The sequence below is a fragment of the Schistocerca serialis genome, chromosome 1, assembly GCF_023864345.2.
Source record: "Schistocerca serialis cubense isolate TAMUIC-IGC-003099 chromosome 1, iqSchSeri2.2, whole genome shotgun sequence".
Classification (NCBI taxonomy): Eukaryota; Metazoa; Arthropoda; class Insecta; order Orthoptera; family Acrididae; genus Schistocerca; species Schistocerca serialis.
In genome coordinates, this window is record NC_064638.1 from 521,799,697 (window position 1) to 521,820,261 (window position 20,565).

The window sequence follows — 20,565 nt, forward strand, 5'->3', positions numbered from 1 at the left end:
GTTATCGTCAACTGCACGAAGAATTGCCTTGTCCATTGCAGGTGTCCTCGGCGTTCTAGGTCTTCCTCAGTTGCGAGTCATAGGCTGGAATGTTCCGTGCTCCCTAAGACGCCGATCAATTGCTTCGAACGTCTTCCTGTCGGGACACCTTCTTTCTGAAAATCTGTCTCAATACAAACGTACCGCGCCACGGCTATTGCCCCGTGCTAATCCATACATCAAATGGGCATCTGCCAACTCCGCATTTGTAAACATTGCACTGACTGCAAAACCACGTTCGTGATGAATACTAACCTGTTGATGCTACGTACTGATGTGCTTGATGCTAGTACTGTGGAGCAATGAGTTGCATGTCAACACAAGCACCGAAGTCAACATTACCTTCCTTCAATTGGGCCAACTGGCGGTGAATCGAGGAAGTACATGACATACTGACGAAACTAAAATGAGCTCTAACATGGAAATTAAGCATTTCCGGACACATGTCCACATAATATCTTTTCTTTATTTCTGTGTGAGGAATGTTTCCTGAAAGTTTGGCCGTACCTTTTCGTAACACCCTGTATACATAAGAAAAGAAAGAAAAGTTGATGAGGCACTGGATAAGTTGTGTTTTAAAAAGGAAAAGATATCAGGGAAACAATGTAGACTATGCATTTAGTAATGGAAAGACAAAAGAAATCCTTATATCCTCCTATCAATTTTATAGAAAGCTTTTGAGAGTGTTGGGTGAGACGATGTGTTTGCTACTGTGCTGAGATGAGTGAACCTACAGTACATAGACAGAGAAATAAACTAAACCAAGTGTGAACCATAAAAAATGAAAGATTGAAAAAGAAAGATTGAAAAAGATAAGTTCATCTTAAGAAGGTCTGGAGCTTACTACCATTGTTGTTTAACTTTTACAGCAAAGAAGCTATGATGGAAGGCACAGGAAATTTTGGAAGAAGAATTGAAGCTCATAATGAACCAGTACCGATTCTAAGGTTCACAGACAATAAATCCCTTAGACGTAGGAGACCTATTGAATGGCATTCTTTCCATAGCGTATGGGTTAAGAATAAGCAGTGATGATGTTGATTAGTATAACTAACATCAAATTGGTTAATGTCAAAACCAAAAATGACATTATAATCAAAGAAGTGAAGAAACTGCCATAACTAGGAAATAAGATTACAAAGCTCTGATTATGCAAGGAAGATGTAAAAAGTAGGTTGTTTGAGAAGTAGTTTTCTCCAGTAAAAGAGATCGACAAGTATGAAATGCTTGGATAGAAGAGGGGGAGGCATTCTAGAAAGTGTGTGTTGGGAGTACAGTATTGTATGCAAGTCAAACGTTGACCATGGGCAGTTCAAGCAATAAAAAACTACAAACCATTAAAATGTTGTGCTGTCAAAGAATACAAAGTTTCTAAGACTTAAATGGATATATCAAGTGAACAATGAACCGGGACTAAAAGTAAGAGGGGAAAAGGAGCAGCAAAAGACTACAAAGAACATAACCTTGAATTTACTTTAGAGCATTTGTTAAGGAAAGAAGTCTATGATTTGGTAGATTGCTTAAGATCTGTTTCTACTTTGCTACCTTCTGGTAGGGTGTGATGGTGATCTTATAGCTTACCCATATGTTACATATATCATTGTCTATAGTCAATTTAGTATTGTCTTCATGTAGTAATCTGTGATATTTAATTGTTTGTTTTTTATTTCCATGGTTGGATGTGTATCACTCATTTTTGTGAGTTTAATCTCCTATCTTTTTCTCCTTTCTAGGATGTCCTTGAAAAAGTTTTCTCTCCAGACTTCAAAACAACAAGTTGCCCAGTAATAGTTGATTTTCTTATTCGACATGGCCTGGTTTCAATTGAAAATGGTGAGTTCATGTATTTCTTCTGAAGTATTCAAAAAAATAAATTAAAGAACTTTAATTACTAACTGTCTTTTTGAATCATATTAAATTTGCAACATGCTACAATTTGAAGACTGTCAGAAACTTATTGGCTGTAATCAGAAAGATAGCATATAAAAAGCAAGGTTCTATTAAAATAAGTATTTAATCTATTAATGATGGAATAAAATGTGCAGAGTGCAATAAGCTTTCTTGCAATTTCTATTGAAGACAAAACGTCAAGCACAGAAAAAGGAAAGGGAATAGAAACATAAAAGTGCAGTAAATGTAACAGAATATTATGAGAAGATAGCTTAATACAACAAGAACAGTTTTAAGTACCAGGTTTTTATTGATGTGATTGATTAATGGTATGCTTTTGGGTTTTCAGCCAAGTTGTTGATTCATGTGTTCAGCACAATATTTCAACAACTAATCCACTCTTGTTCTTCTGTTGATGTGATTTGTGTTGTATTGCATACACTCTGCCTGGACTCCAACCAGACTGTGAAGGTTTTTTGGCATTATACTATTATTTATAGACAAGTTTGACTTCTGACATATACTGTGCACATGGATGCTCATCTACCCCTACCTCTATAACTACATCTCTACTCTTCAAACCACTATGAGGTGCATGGCAGAGGATACATCCCCTTGTACCAGCTATTATGGTTTCTTCCTGTTCCATTCACGTATGCAGCGTGGGAAGAATCATTGTTTGAATTCCTCTGTGCTTTGCTGTAATTATTCTAATCTTGTCCTCACAATCTCTATGTGAGTGATGGTATTTTCCTGAAGTCATCATTTAAAGCCAGTTCTCGTCTATCTTCAAGAGTATTCCAGTTCAGTTTCTAACATTTTTTGGATGACAAGAGACAGTGTGGTATTGGGTTGCAAGGCACACATGTCTCTCAATTCAGTTAACTTGCACATAGTGTGTAGCCGATCCTCTTCTCTGGGTAATCAGCTATGTCGATCTTCCAAAAGCTTCTTCTCTGAAGACTACAGCTGGTTAAAGGAATTAATTAAACTACTTCTCTATTCTTGAAATAATTTGGGTACTCATAGAATATACTTTTCAGTTCAGTCACTTTATATTTTCAACTTTCACAGACAATAACTTCTGCAAGATAACTTGTTCCTTAAACGTTAGATTCATTCACACATATTCAAATAGCACACATGTGTCTTGCTTTCTTCATAGCCAAGACATGAAGAAATTCAAAAGTCTCTAGTCTCAAGCGAGTCCAGTACATGAATGAACATAGAAATCTATATTCAATTGTTCATTAGTCTTTTTACAATCAACATAGACACTAAACAGCACGGAGTACTACATAAACTTTTCTTGTTCTTCTCTACCCGTACATAGAAACTCTGTGGACCATACAGCAGGTACTTGTCTGCCGTCATTTGGCCACAGGGTCCATCTTTTTCTCATAACTGTTTTTTGACCTGCACATACAAATAGGCAATGCGCAGTCTGGCGTATTCGTTTCTCCCATTCACTTCTAAAATATCGGGTGTTCAAAACGGTGAAAGGCTGAGTGGTTCTAGAATTTACTCCAAAATTCTTGAAGCACTCCATATTCCCCCCGCCTTATATCGAACATGCTATATTTTATACAATCATTATGTAAATTTATATCACATACCGTTCTAACAGTATACATACCAACATAGATCTGTGCAGTTATTTAGAATAAACTCTAGCTAATCTTTCATTTATTCTACTCTCACTCTATTTTGACATCAAAATTCGAATATTCAGTGGTAACCTGGTAAGTTTTCCTAATTATATTTCAACTAAAGTTCAGTATTGATCACAACACTTATGTCTCAATAACATAGGTGACCGGTTTTGGTTATATTTATATAACCATCTTCAGACCCATGGCTTCCCTGGAGGATGGTAGGCAGAGCTCTCCTAAGCTTGACTTCCTCCAGGGAAGCCAAAGGGTCTGAAGATGGTTATATAAATATAACCAAAACCGGTCACCTATGTTATTGAGACATAAGTGTTGTGATCAAGACTGAACTTTAGTTGAAATATAATAATATATTGATCACTGCATTCCAAAAATGTTTACCAAAATTGTACAAAGTTTTCCTAATATTTAGGATTTGTTAGGACTCTGTCTCAATTTCCAATTGCAAACTCCAGGTGTTTCACGACACTTGAGTACTTTATTCTTTATTCTAATTCTTTGTACTACTTCTTTAGTACACAATGATCTTATTATTTATAAACTTTTTGTAGTCTGGAGAAACTCTGGGCAAAATAAAAGTGTTCCTATTGACACTTATAAAACATAATAATGCTAGTGAAATATAGAATTCAGACTTACCAGAATAATTTCTACAAAATTTTTGTGACTTTTGTCACGATACTGCCCTTTCCCCTCTGGTAACAGTACCTATACCTCACATACGGGTTGATCCTATGAGTACTCTTTCTCCTTCTGTTTTGGTAGGTGCGCCCCTTTTTTAATTCCTATTTTCCTTTGGTACAGGTCAATCCCCTTCTTGGTGCCCCTGTCCACACAGTATAGGTCAGCCTTTCTTAGGTCTGCCTATCTGCACTTTTCATCCAGGACTTGCTGGGTGCGTCCCCCCTTATCCTTCTTGAATAGGCCTCATGGTTCATTGCCCTAGTATACATCTTTATGTATACTATAGCTAAATATCATCTGGTAAAACTAAAACCTACTTCACCCTTCATGCTCACTTTTTCATACTTATCTCTATGGGTAGAGTCCTCCTTTATCAACTTCTATGTTTCCAGCATCTACTTCATGCCTTCATATATTTTTCAATGTATAATATGCTTACTTAGGTTGTAAGAGTCCCACTATCTTACAAGTCGTCAGAATATTTATTAGACTGACATTCCTGGATAGTTATCACAATTAGCTCCTCCCTGACTTATGTTCTCTTTCCTCATTCATGCTTCCTACTTAAGCATACTTCATGTAAAATTATCATAGTTTTTATATCCTTATGTACCTATGCGATATAGAATCATCATTGTTCTTATACATATATTTCCTATATATACATATTAATAAATAGCTACATGATAGTTTTTTCCAAATAACTAGATGATGTATTTCCTATATATACATATTAATAAGTATCTACATGACAGTTTTTCCAAGTAACTAAGCGATGTAGAACTGTCACAATAATCAGCCGTAAGTGCATATTTCTCTATGTGCACATTCTTTCCCCCTATAACATTTGACGGTTCTCACATCCTTTTAATCTGTATGTTCATTGTTGGCAACTTCATGTTGTGGTATGTGTATGTAGAACTGTGTTTGTGTAGCCTGATTCTTCAGCCTACTTATATGAAATAAGTTGAAGGTTATTGGAAACCACAAGAAATAAGAAGGACTTCAGCAATAGAAGTATATGCATATGGAAAGATAGACCAGTACTCAGATGAGAAGTAAGAAAGGTAAAAGTAGAAATGGTTGCTAAGATCGAAGAAGAGAAAGAAGATAGCTCCAAAGACAGGAAACCCTTCCCACCCCTCTTCCCCAGGTTCCCTACTACTCTGGTACTGGAGGTATGATGTTAAATGTCTCCTACAGAATGGACATTCTCACCTTCACCTCTGAAGTCCCCGAAGAAAAATCTTAGCAACCCCTATGGAATGGCAAATGGTGAAGAATCAGTCGCACCTGTCTGCGAGGGTTGTCTGAAAGGTGTGGTCTGTTAAATAGTGTTAGTCATGCTTGTACTTACACTATCCACCCCTTCCAAACTAATAAAAACCCTCCCATCCACTTCATGTCTCATAATAGGTAAAAAATATTCCATAAAAATATAAAATTATACACTACAGTTACATAGTTGCTTAGTCATTCAGTTTATACTATACTTTTGTACACACATAAAATCCTCTATTCATTTTATGTCATCTCGACATCACTCGGTTTAAATAGTACCATCATATTATACCTTTCACTCAAATAATATTTTATTCGTTTCATTTCATGTCTAGAGATCACTGTTCATGTGTGATTCCCTTAAGTTTTCTACTTTACCGTCATATCCAATTTTCTACATACGAAAATTATAGAATAGTTTAAGAATTCAAGAATAGAGTACAGAATAGTTTAAGATTTGAAGGGAATTCGGTGCAGGAAAAAATAGCACAGAAGAAACATCGAAAACAACTAGGGATCCAAAGGTCATCACTCCACCCGTTAACACAGAACATTAATGTCCCTGGGAGACATACAATTTTATGTCTTTTACATCTTTGATCCTGTTATAGCATCTACTAAAACTAAGGCTTTGGGATGTACCACTGTTTGCACTTGGTAAGTTCCCTCGTACTTTTGAAAAAATTTATGTGTTTCTTTCTTCAGGGCAGAGCTTTGAAGATGCTGTTTTACTAGAACTAGGTCATTAATGTTATACTGAGGTTCGACAGCCTTCTTGTTATATTTACTCACTCATTGTTGTGCTCTTTCAACCAAGTTCTTAGAAACTATTGTTTGATTAAGTTGGTAATCAACAGTAGGTTGTTCCGGCCAAGTAAAACATTTAAGAAGGGGTTCTTCCACAAAAGGTTTACCTATTACTTCCAAAGCTGTTAATCCAGTTGAGAAACGTGTTAATTCATTTAAAATAAGCTCAAAGTCTTTAACTTTCATTGCCCATGATGTATGTTTTTCATAATTTCCCAATTTTGTTCATAACCCTTTCACATGGGTTAGAAGATGGATTATAGTTGGAGATTAATACTTGATGAATATTTTCCCACACTAAGAATTCTTTAAAGTCGTTGCTAACGAATTGTGGTCCATTATTGGAGAGGAATCGTTTTCGTTTGCCCACCTCCAGAAAGTATTGTTGCAAACAGTGGATCACTGTTGGTGTATTTGCTTTCTTAATAGGATACAACATAACATATTTAGACCAACATTCTATGAGGACAAAAATGTACCATACTCTTCCATTCCCTTTCAGAATAGGTCCGAAGAAATCCGCTGCTGTAAGTTCGTGTGATGCCTTAGGAATCATTGGATACATTTTGTATCTAACATGAGTGTTACTCTCTTTTACTTTCTGACAGGTTTCACAAATTCTAATTAAAGATGCTACCTTATGTCCTAGCTTTTTGAAACAGTAGAACTTGTTCATGTGGGCTATACACTTTTTTATTCTGAAGTGTCCATACCCTGTATGGACATACCTCACAATTTTGTCCTCCATCAACTTCGGGATGCATAAACGCCACCGTCGAGATGTTATACTGTCTCTCCAAAATAAATTATTCACTATAACCTTCCATTTCTCTGCTTGATTAGGAGGTGAAGACTTTCTAATACACATAGCATATATTTCTGTAAAGTAGGGATCATGATGGATGCTGTTGGATATTCTTTGAGCCATTTCTTGTACCCTGTTGTGCAGGTATTCTACTGTCATAAAATTAATTGCAAAAATTACACCGGGTCCTTCTGTACATTTTAACTCTTTCATATCTGCAGGTAATCTAGACAAAGCATCAGGTACAGTATTTTCAGAACCTTTTACATACTGTATTTTAATGTCATAGTAATAACATCCACCGCATTAATCTACTATGTAATAAGCAACTTCTCATTAAAAAAGATAGAGTTTGATGATCAGAATATACATGGATCTCACTCCCCATACTAATGTTTGGAATTTTTGGATACTCCATACTACTGCTAGTAGTTCTTTCTCTGTGGCTGTATAGTTTAATTCATGTTTGTTAAGACTTCAGCTAGCAAAAGCTATAGATGGTGATTTGTACTTTCCAGATCACACTCCCCTTGGAAAAGTTCTGCTGCTATGCTATAGTTGGATGCATCTGTTGAATTTTTAAATGGCTCACCCATAACCGGATGGCGTAGTATACGTGATTCTACCAATGCTTTTTTCACATTTTCAAATGCATCATTGGCCTCTTGGTCCCAAACCCACGGTATTCTCTTCCTTAATAAGCGTAAGAGTTTTGGGTCATTCAGCTCTTGGCTTCTTATATATCTTCTATAGTACCCAGCCGTGCCAATGAATCCCTTCACTTGTCTTATGTTTTTAGGTGGTGGATACTCCTTAATAGCTTCTGTGTATTATGGATCTGGTATAATCCCTTGCACCCCTACAATATGCCCTAAAAACTTAACCTCTTGCCTCACAAAGTGCGATTTGGATAGTTTTACAGTAATATATTTTTCTTTAAACCTTTTCAGGGTTTTACACATGGTCAGATAATTCTCTTTCCAGGTAGATGAGACTACAAGTATGTCATCCACGTATATTAATAAATCCTTTGACAACTCCCTTCCTAATGCCTTGTCCAGCACACGTATAAACACGGATACCGAGATATTTAGTCTGAATAGTAAAACATTAAAATGATATGATTTCCCATCAAATAGAAATGCTGTTGATTCAGGGTGTAACCTAGTTTGCCAATATTCAGCAGTCAGGTCCATTGTGCTAAAATACCTTACTTTCTCAAATTTGGACAATAATTCATCCTCTATATTCTTATTCAAAGTATGCGCGTCTAGCACCAATCGCACACCTCTTGTAGCCTTTTTTACTACTATCAAGGGGTTATTCATGACGCTACAGCTACATTCTATTATGTTATTGTCAATCATCTTGTCAATTTCTTCCTTAACGGCCTCTTTTAGACTTACCGGTATTGGATATGGCTTACACAAAATGGAGTACTGTCTTTGATTTTAAATTTACATATATAATCTCTAATACTACAAGGACAATCGGAAAATACTTCTTCATATTCCATTAGAACCTTATATAAATCTAGTTTTTGTTCACTGGTTGACATTGGCGATTCATTTACTTTGCTGTGTATGTTCACTTGATGTGATGTGTAACTTACCTTTTCAATCTCTGGCAAACTGTACACAATATTTGTAGTCACCTTTACCAAAATAAAGAAGATTCTCCTCAAGATTCAATATGACTTTAAATTCTGATAGCCAATCTAGGCCAAACAACACATCCCTATTGATATTTTCTACTACTAACAGTGTCTGACAAAATGGGATATTCCCAAAATTGCAGTTCACCTGGGTCTCTTGTTTTACAGCTTAGCTCTTTGTTCCAGTAACTCCCGTTACTGGTAATATCAGTAAGTGGTGTTTAGTTCGTAATGTTCTAAAGAATGTTCTAGACATCAGTGACACCTTACTCCCTGAATTTATAAATATGTTAACTTCAAAATCTTCCACTTTTCCTAGTATTGGTTGTGGATTAATGGTAGTTGAGCTTGGTTCTTCCAGTAATAACCATTCTTTGGTGGGTATTTTATGTGTGAAATTAACATACGTATTAAAAACTAGGCTTCCTAATGTATTTCTACGACCTGGGCCCTGGATCCAGATTGCACTACATTCTCCTCATTACTGGTAATCACTGGTTGGTTACCAAATCAGGGTATTACGTTACCACTTTGTACTCTATTACTGCTCGGTATAAATTCTTGCGACGTTACGGGGCCTATATTCGAAAGTGGATGCTTCTTTTGGTAAATTTGGTTACCCTTATTCCAGTTACATTGGTGTACTCTAGCTAAGTTGGCCTCATGTCTCTTAAAATTACTATTACTATTATTACTACCTTTTCTGCGATTCTGATTTTGGTTTTGATGTACATTTTCATTGCGGTCTTTGTTTAATTCATCAAGTGCGTATACAAAAGACAACAGTTCTTCTACTACTTTCCACCCACTACACAGTATATATTTCCTGTCATAAATGGGTAAACATCTTTTTAGAATTCAAACTAACCCTTCTTCCTCCATGGGCTTATCTAAGTATTTCGCACGTATTGAATGCCAGTCAAAATATTTTCTCGTCGTACCCCAAGTAGGGACCCACAAATCAAATATTAATTTTTCTTGAGGGCTAGCTGACCAATACTTCTCCTTAAACTTTTTCTGGAAATCTGCCCTAGATGAAAAGTTCTCGATCTTGACTGTGCCCCACTCTGAAGCTTCCCCTAAAAGGTACCCTACTGCAAATTCGATCTTCTTTGAATCTTCCCAGTTTTTCAAAAAGGCCTGGTTAAACCATTTCAGAAAATGAGTAGGATGTACTTCCCTGTCTGGCTTAAACTTCAGAAACTGTCTGTATAGTCCAGAATTTGCTCCCCATTGTAAATCTGTCATCACTTCACTAGTCAATACTACATTTGGAGAAGTCACTCTATTATCTACTTTGTCCTGCAGAAGTTTGAATTCCTCCACAGTTCATCTACATCCTTCTTGGTATTACTAAGTTCGGAAGATAAGATTGGAGATATGTTGTCGGAGGTTACTCTCATGGCAACTTTTCTATCGTCTCTTCTACCTGTTCCTCCAGATTACTGATATTTATTATGTCTGAAGTTGCTAGTTTCTCTTTAAAAATGCTTTCCAAGTTGTCAACTCACGTGTTAATGCCTGCAATTTGCGATTGGACTATAGGAATTAGTTTGTTCTCCTTTTCAACATTTTTCTTTAAAGTGTGTAACCTTTGTTTTACAACATCAAGTGTAACATTACATACACTTTGAAATGAACCTAGTTTTTCGCTCAGTTCAGACTCTACACTATTACATTTATCTTCAATATCAAATTCTAGTTTCTTTGCCAAATCCTGAAATTGGTTACTCTGTGTCTGACTAAAGTCAGTGAACAGCTGATTGACATGACTACTTAAACAGCTAGTTAATTCACCTTTCAAATCTCTCACAAAATTTTCCACTTTAGTGGTTAAAATATCAAATCCAGTCTTCAGATTCCCCATGCCTTCATGCAACTAGCTAAATTCCTTATTTTGTTCATCTACCTTTACATTTAACAGTCCTAAAGTCTTATTCTGAACATCCAATTTATTATTTACTTGAATATTCACTGTGTCTGTTCCTCTACTTAAATTAGCACTCTGTGCATCTAGCTTTTCATTTAAAGTTACACTTTGTGCTTCTAGTTTTTCACTTAAATTCGCACTCAGTTCATCTCTCAAGGAAGCATTTTGAGCATTTAAATTTTTATTTAGAGTAGTAATTTGAGCATTTGACTCTGTTCTTACTGAGTCTAACTTTAAACTTAGTTCTTTGATTAAATTTGCTACTTCAACCCAGTCTGGCACTTCCTTATTCACTGTCATAGCCATGGCTGGTTCTGCTAGTTGCTGTTCTTGATGCATAACTTTATTGATTTTAGACCTAGTAATCATCTAAAAGAAAATTCACCACTGAGTAAAATAACTGCACTAACAGTTTATCAGTCAATAGTTCCTTCAACTTTACAAAACAATTATTGTCACCCGGCATAGAGTTCTAGCTGCGTTGGTGAGCGGATGTGTAATCAGTGCCAGTGGTCAGCACTGGTGCTGGTGGCGTCGAAGGGTGGTTTCAGAGTTGTCTTTGACGAGCGGGACACGGAGTCAGCACCGGTGAACACGAGCTGGTGCAGTCGGCGCCGGTGGCTGGTTACTGTGTTGGCATCAGCGCGATGTACGTGTGTGAAAACTGCTTACTCTCCACACCCCATCTTCTTAGTCGAAAAGTTGAAGTCTTCTCTCCGTCTCCCCCCCCACCGTCGCTATTACTTTCTCATGTCTTTTAATGTGTTACACTCGCAACTTTCTCCCATTGGTTTATTGGGCTCAATACAATTACGGGAAATCATTCTTGTATCTTCTTAGGCCTGGTTGCTATGGCAACACCTAATATCTTCTTCCCATTTCTGTCTTGAAATTCCCATTTTTTTCAGGTCCTGTCACTTGGGTCACCACGTTGTAACGTTTTTCTGACGACAAGAGACAGTGTGGTATTGGATTGCAAGGAACACACATCTCTCAATTCAGTTAACTTGCAGTTTGTGTGTAGCTGATCCTCTTTTTGGGTAATCAGCTACTTGATCTTCCAAAAGCTGCTTCTCCAAAGACTATAGCTGGTTAAAGGAATTTATTAAACTGCTTCTCTATTCTTGAAATAATTTGACAATATGAGAGAAGGAAAATTGCTACTCACCATATAGCGGAGATGCTGAGTCGCGATAGGCACAATAAAAATATTCACACAATCATAGCTTCCGGCCATTAAGGCCTTTGTCAGCAGTAGACACACATACACACACACACACTCACGCAAGCACAATATGCACACACGTCTGCAGTCTCAGAGAGCTGAAACTACTCTGCAAGCAGCAGCACCGGTGCATGATGGGCATGGCGACTGGTGGGGGTAAGGAGGAGGCTGGGGCAGGGAGGGGGAGGGATAGTATCGTGGAGTGGCAGACAGTGAAGTGTTGCAGTTTAGACGGATGGCAGGAGAGGAGGTGCCGGGAGGGGGGGGGGGGGGGGATAGCGGAAAGGAGAGAAATAAAAATAAATTAAAAGACTGGGTGTGGTGGTGAAATGACAGCTGTGTAATGCTGGGATGGGATCGGGAAGGGGGCTGGATGAGTGAGGACAGTGACTAACGTAGGTTGAGGCCAGGAGGATTACGCGAACATTGGATGTATTGCAGGGAAAGTTCCCACCTGCACAATTCAGAAAAGCTGTTGTTGGTGGGAAGGATCCATATGGCACAGGCTGTGAAGCAGTCATTGAGATGAAGGGTATCATGTTCGGCAGCATGTTCAGCTACAGGGTGGTCACAGTTTGTCGGCGGGCGTTCATGCGGATGACAGCTTGTTGGTTGTCATGCCTACATAGAATGCAGCACAGTGGTTGCAGCTTATCTTGTAAATCACATGACTTGTTTCACAGGTAACCCTGCATTTGATGGGATAGGTGATGGTAGTGACCGGACTGGAGTAGATGGTGGTAGCAGGATGTATGGGACAGGTCTAGCATCTAGATCTATGTGTATTGTGTAGGTTCGGTGGATGGCGGAATACCACGGTAGGAGAGGTGGGAAGGCTAATGGGTAGGACATTTCTCATTTCAGGGCACGATGAGAGGTAATTGAAACCCTGAAGGAGAATGTAATTCAGTTGCTCCAATCTCAGATGGTACTGAGTTACGAGGGGAATACTGGACTGTGAGTCTTTGGGAGGTGGTGGGAGACTGCCAAACATGATACCCCTCATCTCAATGATTGCTTCACAGCCTGTGCCATGTGGATCCTTCCCACAAACACCAGTTTTTCTGAACTGCACAGGTGGGAACTTTCCCTGCAATATATCCTACGTTCCCGTAACCGTCCTGGCCTCAACCTTCGTTAGCCACTGTCCTCACCCATCCAGCCCCCTCCCTGTTCCCATTCCAGCACTATACAGCCATCATTTCACCACCACACCCACTCTTTTAATTTATTTTTATTTCTCTCCTTTCTGCTACTTACCCCTTCCCCCCTCCGCACCTTCTCTCCTGCCCTCCATCTAAACTGCAACATTTCACTGTCTGCCACTCCCACCATACTATCCCTCCCCCTCCCCACCCCAGCCTCCTCCTTACCCCCACCTAGTCACCACACGCATCATGCACTGGTGCTGCTACTCGCAGTGTAGTGTCAGCTCTCTGAGGCTGCAGACGTATGTGCAAGTTGCACTTGCGCGAGTGTGTGTGAATGCGTGTGTGTATGTGTGTCCACTGCTGACAAAGGCCTTAATGACTGAAAGCTATGATTGTGTGAATCTTTTTATTGTGCCTATTGCGACTCAGCGTCTCCGCTATATGGTGAGTAGCAACTTTCCTTCTCTCATATTGTTACATTCCATTCTGGATTATCCGTTGCTTGAAATAATTTGGATACTCGTAGAATACTTTTCAGTTCAGTCACTTTATATTTTCAACTTTCACAGACAATAACTTCTGCAAGGTAACTTATTCCTTAAACATTAGACTCATTTACATATATTCAGATAGCATACATGTGTCTTGCTTCGTTCATAGCCAAAACATGAAGTAATTAAAAAGGCTCTAGTCTCAAGCGAGTCCAATATGTTAATGAACATAGAAATCTGTATTCAATTATTCATTAGTCTTTTTACAAATAACACAGACACTAGACCACACAGAATATTACATAAATTTTCTTGTTCTTCTCTAGCCGTACATGGAAACTCTGTGAACCGTACAGCAGGTACTTGTCTGCCACCGTTCGGCTGCTGGGTCCATCTTTCTCTCATAACTGTTTTTTTGACCTGCACATACAAATAGGTGATGCGCAGTAGGGCGTATTCATTTCTCCCACTCAGCTCTAAAATATTGGGTGTTCAAAAAGGTGGAAGGCTGAGTTGTTCTAGAATTTACTCCAAAATTCTCAAAACACTACAAGTTCCTTCAGTATCTCTGTGATATTAAACAGACCTATGACCATTTGTCCTGCCCTTCTCTGTATATGTTCAATATACCCTGTTGTCCAATTTTGTACGGGTCCCACACATTTGAGCTATATTCTAGAACCAGTCGCACAAGTGATTTGTAAGCAATCTCCTTTATAGACTGATTGCACATCCCCAGTATTCTACCAATAAGCCAAACCATTCCACCCGTCTTACTCATGACTGAGCCTCTGTGATCATCCCAGTTCATATCCCTGCAAAGAGTCACACCGTGGTGTTTGTATGAGTTGGCCATTTCCAACAGTGCCTCACTCATATAGTCACAGGATACTTTGTTTTTTTACCATTTTGTGAAGTGTAAAAATTTACATTTCTGAACATTTAAAGTAAGTTGCCAATCTTTGCACCGCTTTGAAATCTTATCAAGATGAAACTGAATATTTATGCAGCTTCTTTCCAATAATACTTCACTACAGATAACTGCATTATCTGCAAAAATCCTCATGTTACTATTAACATTATCTGTAAGGTGCTTAATATACAACATGAACACAAGGGTCCTAACCCACTTCCCAGCAGCACACCCAAAGTTACTTCCACATCTGATGATGACTCTCCATCCAAGATAACCTGTTGCATCCTCCCTACCAAAAAGTCCTCAATCCAGTCACAAATTTCACTTGACAGCCAAATGCCCCTTATGAAGGTAATTTTGTCAGTAAGCATAGGTGTGGTATTGAGTCATACACCCTTCAGAAATACTGCAGCTACCTGGTTGCATTGATCCAAAGCTTTTCATTATGTCACACGAGAAAACTGTGAGTTGGGTTTCACATGATCAATATTTTCAGAATCCATACTGGTTGACATTGAGGAGGTTATTCCATTCGATTATGTTTGAGCTCAGAATATGTTGTAAGATTCTACAACATATCAATATCAGGTTTATTGGACAGTAGTTTTGTGGGTCACTTCTGTTACCCTTCTTATAGACAGGTGTGACCTTTGTTTTTTTTCCAACAGCTGGCACAGATTTTTGTTCGAGGGCTCTATGATAGATTATAGCTAGAACAGGGTCTAACTCAGCCGCAAATTCAGTACACAATCTGTTGTGGATTCTATCAGACCCTGGAACTGTGTTCGATTTTAATGATTTCAGCTGTTTCTCAACACCATTGACATTAACACTTATTTAATTCATGTTTTCAGTGGTATGGGGATTACATTGGGGCAATTCTCCTGGGTTTTCCTATGGAAAGTGTTGTGACAGTGCCACGACATTCAAAAGTGCCGCTACGTTAGTACGCGAACACGGCGATAGAGGCGCTCCGCAGCTCGGCCGAGCGCGGGAGCGCCACCTGGTTATGAACGGCGCCGGCCGCATGTCACGGCCCGGCAGTCGAGTGACAGATACGGAGTTAGTAACATGTAACCCGCTAGTGTTTCTACTTTTGTATCTCCACGCACTTTATTAGTGATTAAAGGTTATAACACTTATTGGCGACGAGGTCGGATTTTTTTTTTTTTCCCTGCGTTGTGGACTTGTGTGTTCGTGTCGGGGCAGACATGGAACAGCTTATGCAAGCGCTTATTGACCAACAAACACAGATGACGGCTGCTATTCAGGCGCAACAAACACAGCTGACGGCTGCTATTCAGGCGTTGTCGACGTCGCTTACTCATCGTCTGTCTTCCTCTTCTCCGCCTCCGTTTCCTCCTTATGACGAGGCCGCTGAAGACTGGGAGGATTATGAGAAGCGTTTGCGGCAACACTTCTTGGCTTTCGGTGTTGTCGACGCTCCTATGTGTAAGTCGTTATTTCTATCTTGGATTTCCCCACGGCTCTATCAGCTGTTATCTCAGTTAGCCCCTCTGCGGGAACCTGCCTCTCTGTCCTTCCAAGAAATGTGTGACTTATTGTCTAACTATTACCGAAAAAACACCCATGTCGTTGCCGCCCGCGTGGCTTTCTACCGGTGTCGTAAACAGCCCCATCAATCTTACCGGGCTTGGGCGGCGGAACTACACGGTCTGAGTCGGAAATGTCAGTTTGTCACGGACACTCATCATGAGTCTTACGCTGATTCAATGGTTCAGGACGCTATTTTACGGCTTGCTCCTGATAAAGAAGTTCGGCAACGTGCCTTACAATTGCCAAACCCGTCGTTGTCGGAAGTTCTCAGCATCGCTCAATCGTTTGAAGTGTCTCACGCTGCTGGTGCGCAAATAGACGCGTGGTGTGATGTAGGCGCTGTACACACCACTTTCGACGCAGACAATGTGCCTGTTTCACAGGAAAACGACGATGTGGCGGCGGTGCACTCGCGTCAACAACGTCGCGTTGGGCCGCCACGCTCGCAGCGAAAACAGCAACCACAGAAGCAGGCTCGTTCCGCCCTTCCTTCTTGTCCACGTTGTTTCGTACAGCATGACAGAGCCGCGTGTCCAAAACGTTGGGCCACGTGTAATTCATGTAGGAAAAAAGGCCACATTGCTTCTGTGTGTCAGTCCCCTAAAGTTCCTGTCGACGAGGACGAGGCATCGGACATGGATGTTAACTGTGTGCTTTCTCAAACGAATAAGTTGTTTGTTACTGTTCGTGTTCTGGATAAAGACATTCGCATGCAAGTGGACACTGGCTCTGCAGTAACTCTCATTAATTCTCGCACGTATTTGGAGTTAGGCTCCCCTTCCTTGTCTCCAGTTACGCGAAATCTACGAACTTATAATAAGCAGAAAATTCCTATCGTTGGCCAGTTTGATGCTTCCACTGCCTACAAGTCTGTTGTTCGGCCCCTCACGTTTTATGTGGTGGATCATGCGGGCACTGAAAACCTGTTCGGTTATGATACTTTCCAGTTGTTCGGGTTTTCCATTGATGATGATGTGCACCTCATATCTGAGGACATTCCGTATCAACAGCTGGATGGCTTGTGTTCTGAATTCTCGTCCGTGTTCTCTGCGGGTCTGGGTCGGGCCAAGGATTTTGAAGCCCACATTACTCTTAAACCTACGGCTCGCCCTAAGTTTTTCCGGGCACGCCCTATTCCGATGGCGTTGCGTGCGCCTGTCAAAGCTGAGATAGACAGGTTAACAGCTTCGGGGATTCTCCTTCCTGTTACCTCCTGCGAATGGGCATCGCCCATCGTGGTGGTTTCTAAACCAAACGGGAGTCTGCGATTGTGTGGTGATTTTAAAGCCACTGTCAATGCTCAAAGCCTCATTGACACTTATCCTCTTCCCCGTCCTGAGGAGTTATTTACCAAGCTCGCTGGGGGCCAGTTCTTTTCCAAACTTGACTTATCGGAGGCGTACCATCAGTTGCCGCTGGATGCATCTTCCAAGGAATTTCTCGTCATCAACACTCCTTGTGGGTTGTATCAGTACCAGCGGTTACCATTTGGCGTTGCTAGCACGCCGGCCATTTTTCAGCGGTTTTTGGAACAGCTCACGGCTTCCGTTCCCGGCTGCATCAACTACCTGGATGATATTGTTGTCACGGGGGCCTCCACTGAGGAGCACCTTCGCAATTTGCGTTCACTGTTTCGGGTTCTGCATTCAGCAGGGTTGAAGTGCAATCTGGACAAGTCTCAGTTCTTCCAACCCTCCATTGTGTATCTTGGTTTCCACTTGTCCCGTGAGGGTATCCGTCCTCTACGACAGCACTTTGCGGCCATTACCGCTCTACCCCGGCCGTCTACGGTCAAAGAACTTCAGGCGTTTCTAGGCAAGGTTGCTTATTATCACAAATTCATTCCCTCCGCGGCGGCGGTGGCTCATCCTCTGCATCAGCTGTTACGCAAAAACGTTCCTTTCTGTTGGTCCGCCGAGTGTGAGCAGGCTTTTGTCCGCCTGAAGGCTCATTTGCAGTCGGCGCCTTGTCTTGCCACATTCCGTCCGGGTCAGCACTTGGTTCTGGCGACTGACGCGTCACAGTATGGCCTAGGGGCTGTTCTCGCCCATCGGTATGAGGATGGGTCGGAACGACCCATCGCCTACGCTTCCAAGACCCTCAACGATGCCCAACGGCGTTACTCTCAAATAGAAAAGGAGGCGCTCGCTATCATTTATGCTCTGAAAAAGTTCAGCGTTTTTTTGTATGGTTCTAAGTTTCACCTCATCACCGACCACAAGCCGCTGGTCTCTCTGTTCAGCCCCTCGGCGTCGCTTCCGGATAAGGCAGCTCACCGCCTGCAACGTTGGGCCTTATACTTGTCTCGTTTTCACTATGAGATTCACTATCGCCCCACGGCCCAGCACGCCAACGCTGACGCGTTGTCGCGTTTGCCGATGGGCCCCGACCCGGTTTTCGATCGCGATGAACTCCTCTGTTTCCACATTGATGAGGAAGAACGTCGTGCGGTCGAGGGTTTTCCACTTACAGGTTCGCAGGTCGCGTCGGCTACTGCGCGGGATCCGGTCCTGCGTCAGGTGATTGGTTGTGTTCAGCGGGGTTGGCCGGACAGGACCAAGGGCCGGGCGTCGGATCCCCTTCGCAACTACCATGCCTTGCGCCTTCGTCTGTCTGTTCGTGAGGGTGTTGTTCTTCTGGCCACGGATGGCGCATCTCCACGGGTTGTGGTGCCCGCCTCTCTTCGCAAAGCTGTTCTCAAACTATTGCATGAGGGCCATTGGGGGATTTCTCGGACTAAGTCCCTGGCCCGCAGGCACGTTTATTGGCCCGGTATCGATTCGGACATCGCCCACATGGTCGCTGCATGTGATCAGTGTGTTCAACAACTGGCTGCGCCTCGTACTCTGCCCTCTCCGTGGCCTGATCCGGCGCAGCCGTGGGAACGGGTGCACGCTGACTTTGCCGGCCCCTTCCTCGGCACTTATTGGCTACTGTTGATTGATGCCTTCTCGAAGTTTCCGTTTGTTGTTCGCTGTCCGTCGCCCACCACTGCGGCAACGACGCTGGCTTTGTCAAAAATCTTTGCGCTAGAAGGTCTTCCATCCACGATTGTCACGGACAATGGCCCTCAGTTCTCTTCGCAGGCCTTCCGTGATTTTTGTACTGGACAAGGGATTCGTCATGTTACAGCACCGCCCTTCCATCCGCAATCGAATGGGGAGGTCGAGCGGCTTGTCCGCACTTTCAAAAGCCAAATGAAAAAATTCCTTAGTGATTTTTCCACAGATGACGCTCTGTTGCAATTTCTGAGTTCTTATCGCTTCACGCCTCTGGGTGATCGCAGCCCTGCTGAACTCTTGTATGGCCGCCAACCGCGCACCCTACTGCATCTGCTTCACCCTGTCAGGCCTTGTACTGTGTCCCCTAGTGCAGGAAAATACCCGGTGGGCGCCGACGTGTGGGCACGGGGGTATGGATCTCGCCCTAAATGGATTCCAGGGGTGGTCCAGGCTCTTCGCGGCCGCCAGCTTTGTGAAATACGTACGGACGACGGCATGGTTGTTCGCCATTACGACCAGATGCGCCCACGAGTGGTGGCCACGCCAGTACCACCGCCCCTTCTTTCGTCTCCACTAGTCCGAGAAGCCAGTCCTGTTGCTGCTGCCGATCTTCCGGGCGTGTTGTTGCCGCCGCCGTCGCTACCGCTTCCGAGTACGCCGGAACCGGCCCCAGTCGCGACGCCGCCTTCTCCGGGACCCATCTCGCTGGAGCACACCCCCAGGTCCACGACACCTATGGATGCTGCTCCGGAGTTTTCACCCATCATCTCGTCCAGGAGGCACGTTCCACGCGCCAGCTTCCGTCCTGGACATTTTCGACCATACTCTCGTGTTTCTCCGCGGGATCTTCTCGGGACCTCCCAAGAGGCCATGGATGTCTCCGCACTGTCCGTGTCTCCACGAAAGTGAGCGTTTTTTTTTCAAGGGGGGAAAAGTGTTGTGACAGTGCCACGACATTCAAAAGTGCCACTACGTTAGTACGCGAACACGGCGATAGAGGCGCTCCGCAGCTCGGCCGAGCGCAGGAGCGCCACCTGGTTATGAACGGCGCCGGCCGCATGTCACGGCCCGGCAGTCGAGTGACAGATACGGAGTTAGTAACATGTAACCCGCGAGTGTTTCTACTTTTGTATCTCCACGCACTTTATTAGTGATTAAAGGTTATAACAGAAAGGACATTTGAAAATGAAGTTAAGCTTTTCAGTTTTTGCTTTGCTACACACAATTTCAGTTCCTTTCTCATTTGCTAGGGATGGACACTTAACTTTGGTGCCAGTAACGGCTTTTACATATGACCATAATTTCTTCGGGTTCTGTGAAAGAGCATTAGATAATATTGCTACGGTAGTCATTGAAGGCATCACACATAGCTTTCTTGACAGCCAAATGCGTTTCATTCAGCAACTTTCTATCTACAGCCCTACACTTTGTTTTTCATCTATTATGCAGTAATCTTGGTTTCT

At 41.9% G+C, this 20,565-nt stretch overlaps 1 protein-coding gene across 4 annotated transcripts in view; it reads left to right on the forward strand.

The window, feature by feature from the left end:
- The window catches only part of LOC126474411 (uncharacterized), a 301,608-nt gene that overhangs the window by 159,530 nt on the left and 121,513 nt on the right, over positions 1 to 20,565 (forward strand). For all 4 annotated transcript variants that reach the window (XR_007586584.1, XM_050101883.1, XM_050101898.1 and 1 more), the window contains one exon: positions 1,773 to 1,872. Coding sequence is in view for 3 of the 4 variants with exons in the window: in XM_050101883.1 (XP_049957840.1) it covers positions 1,773 to 1,872 (100 nt within the window). In the remaining variant the exon portion in view is untranslated. The remainder of the gene's footprint in view (positions 1 to 1,772; positions 1,873 to 20,565) is intronic.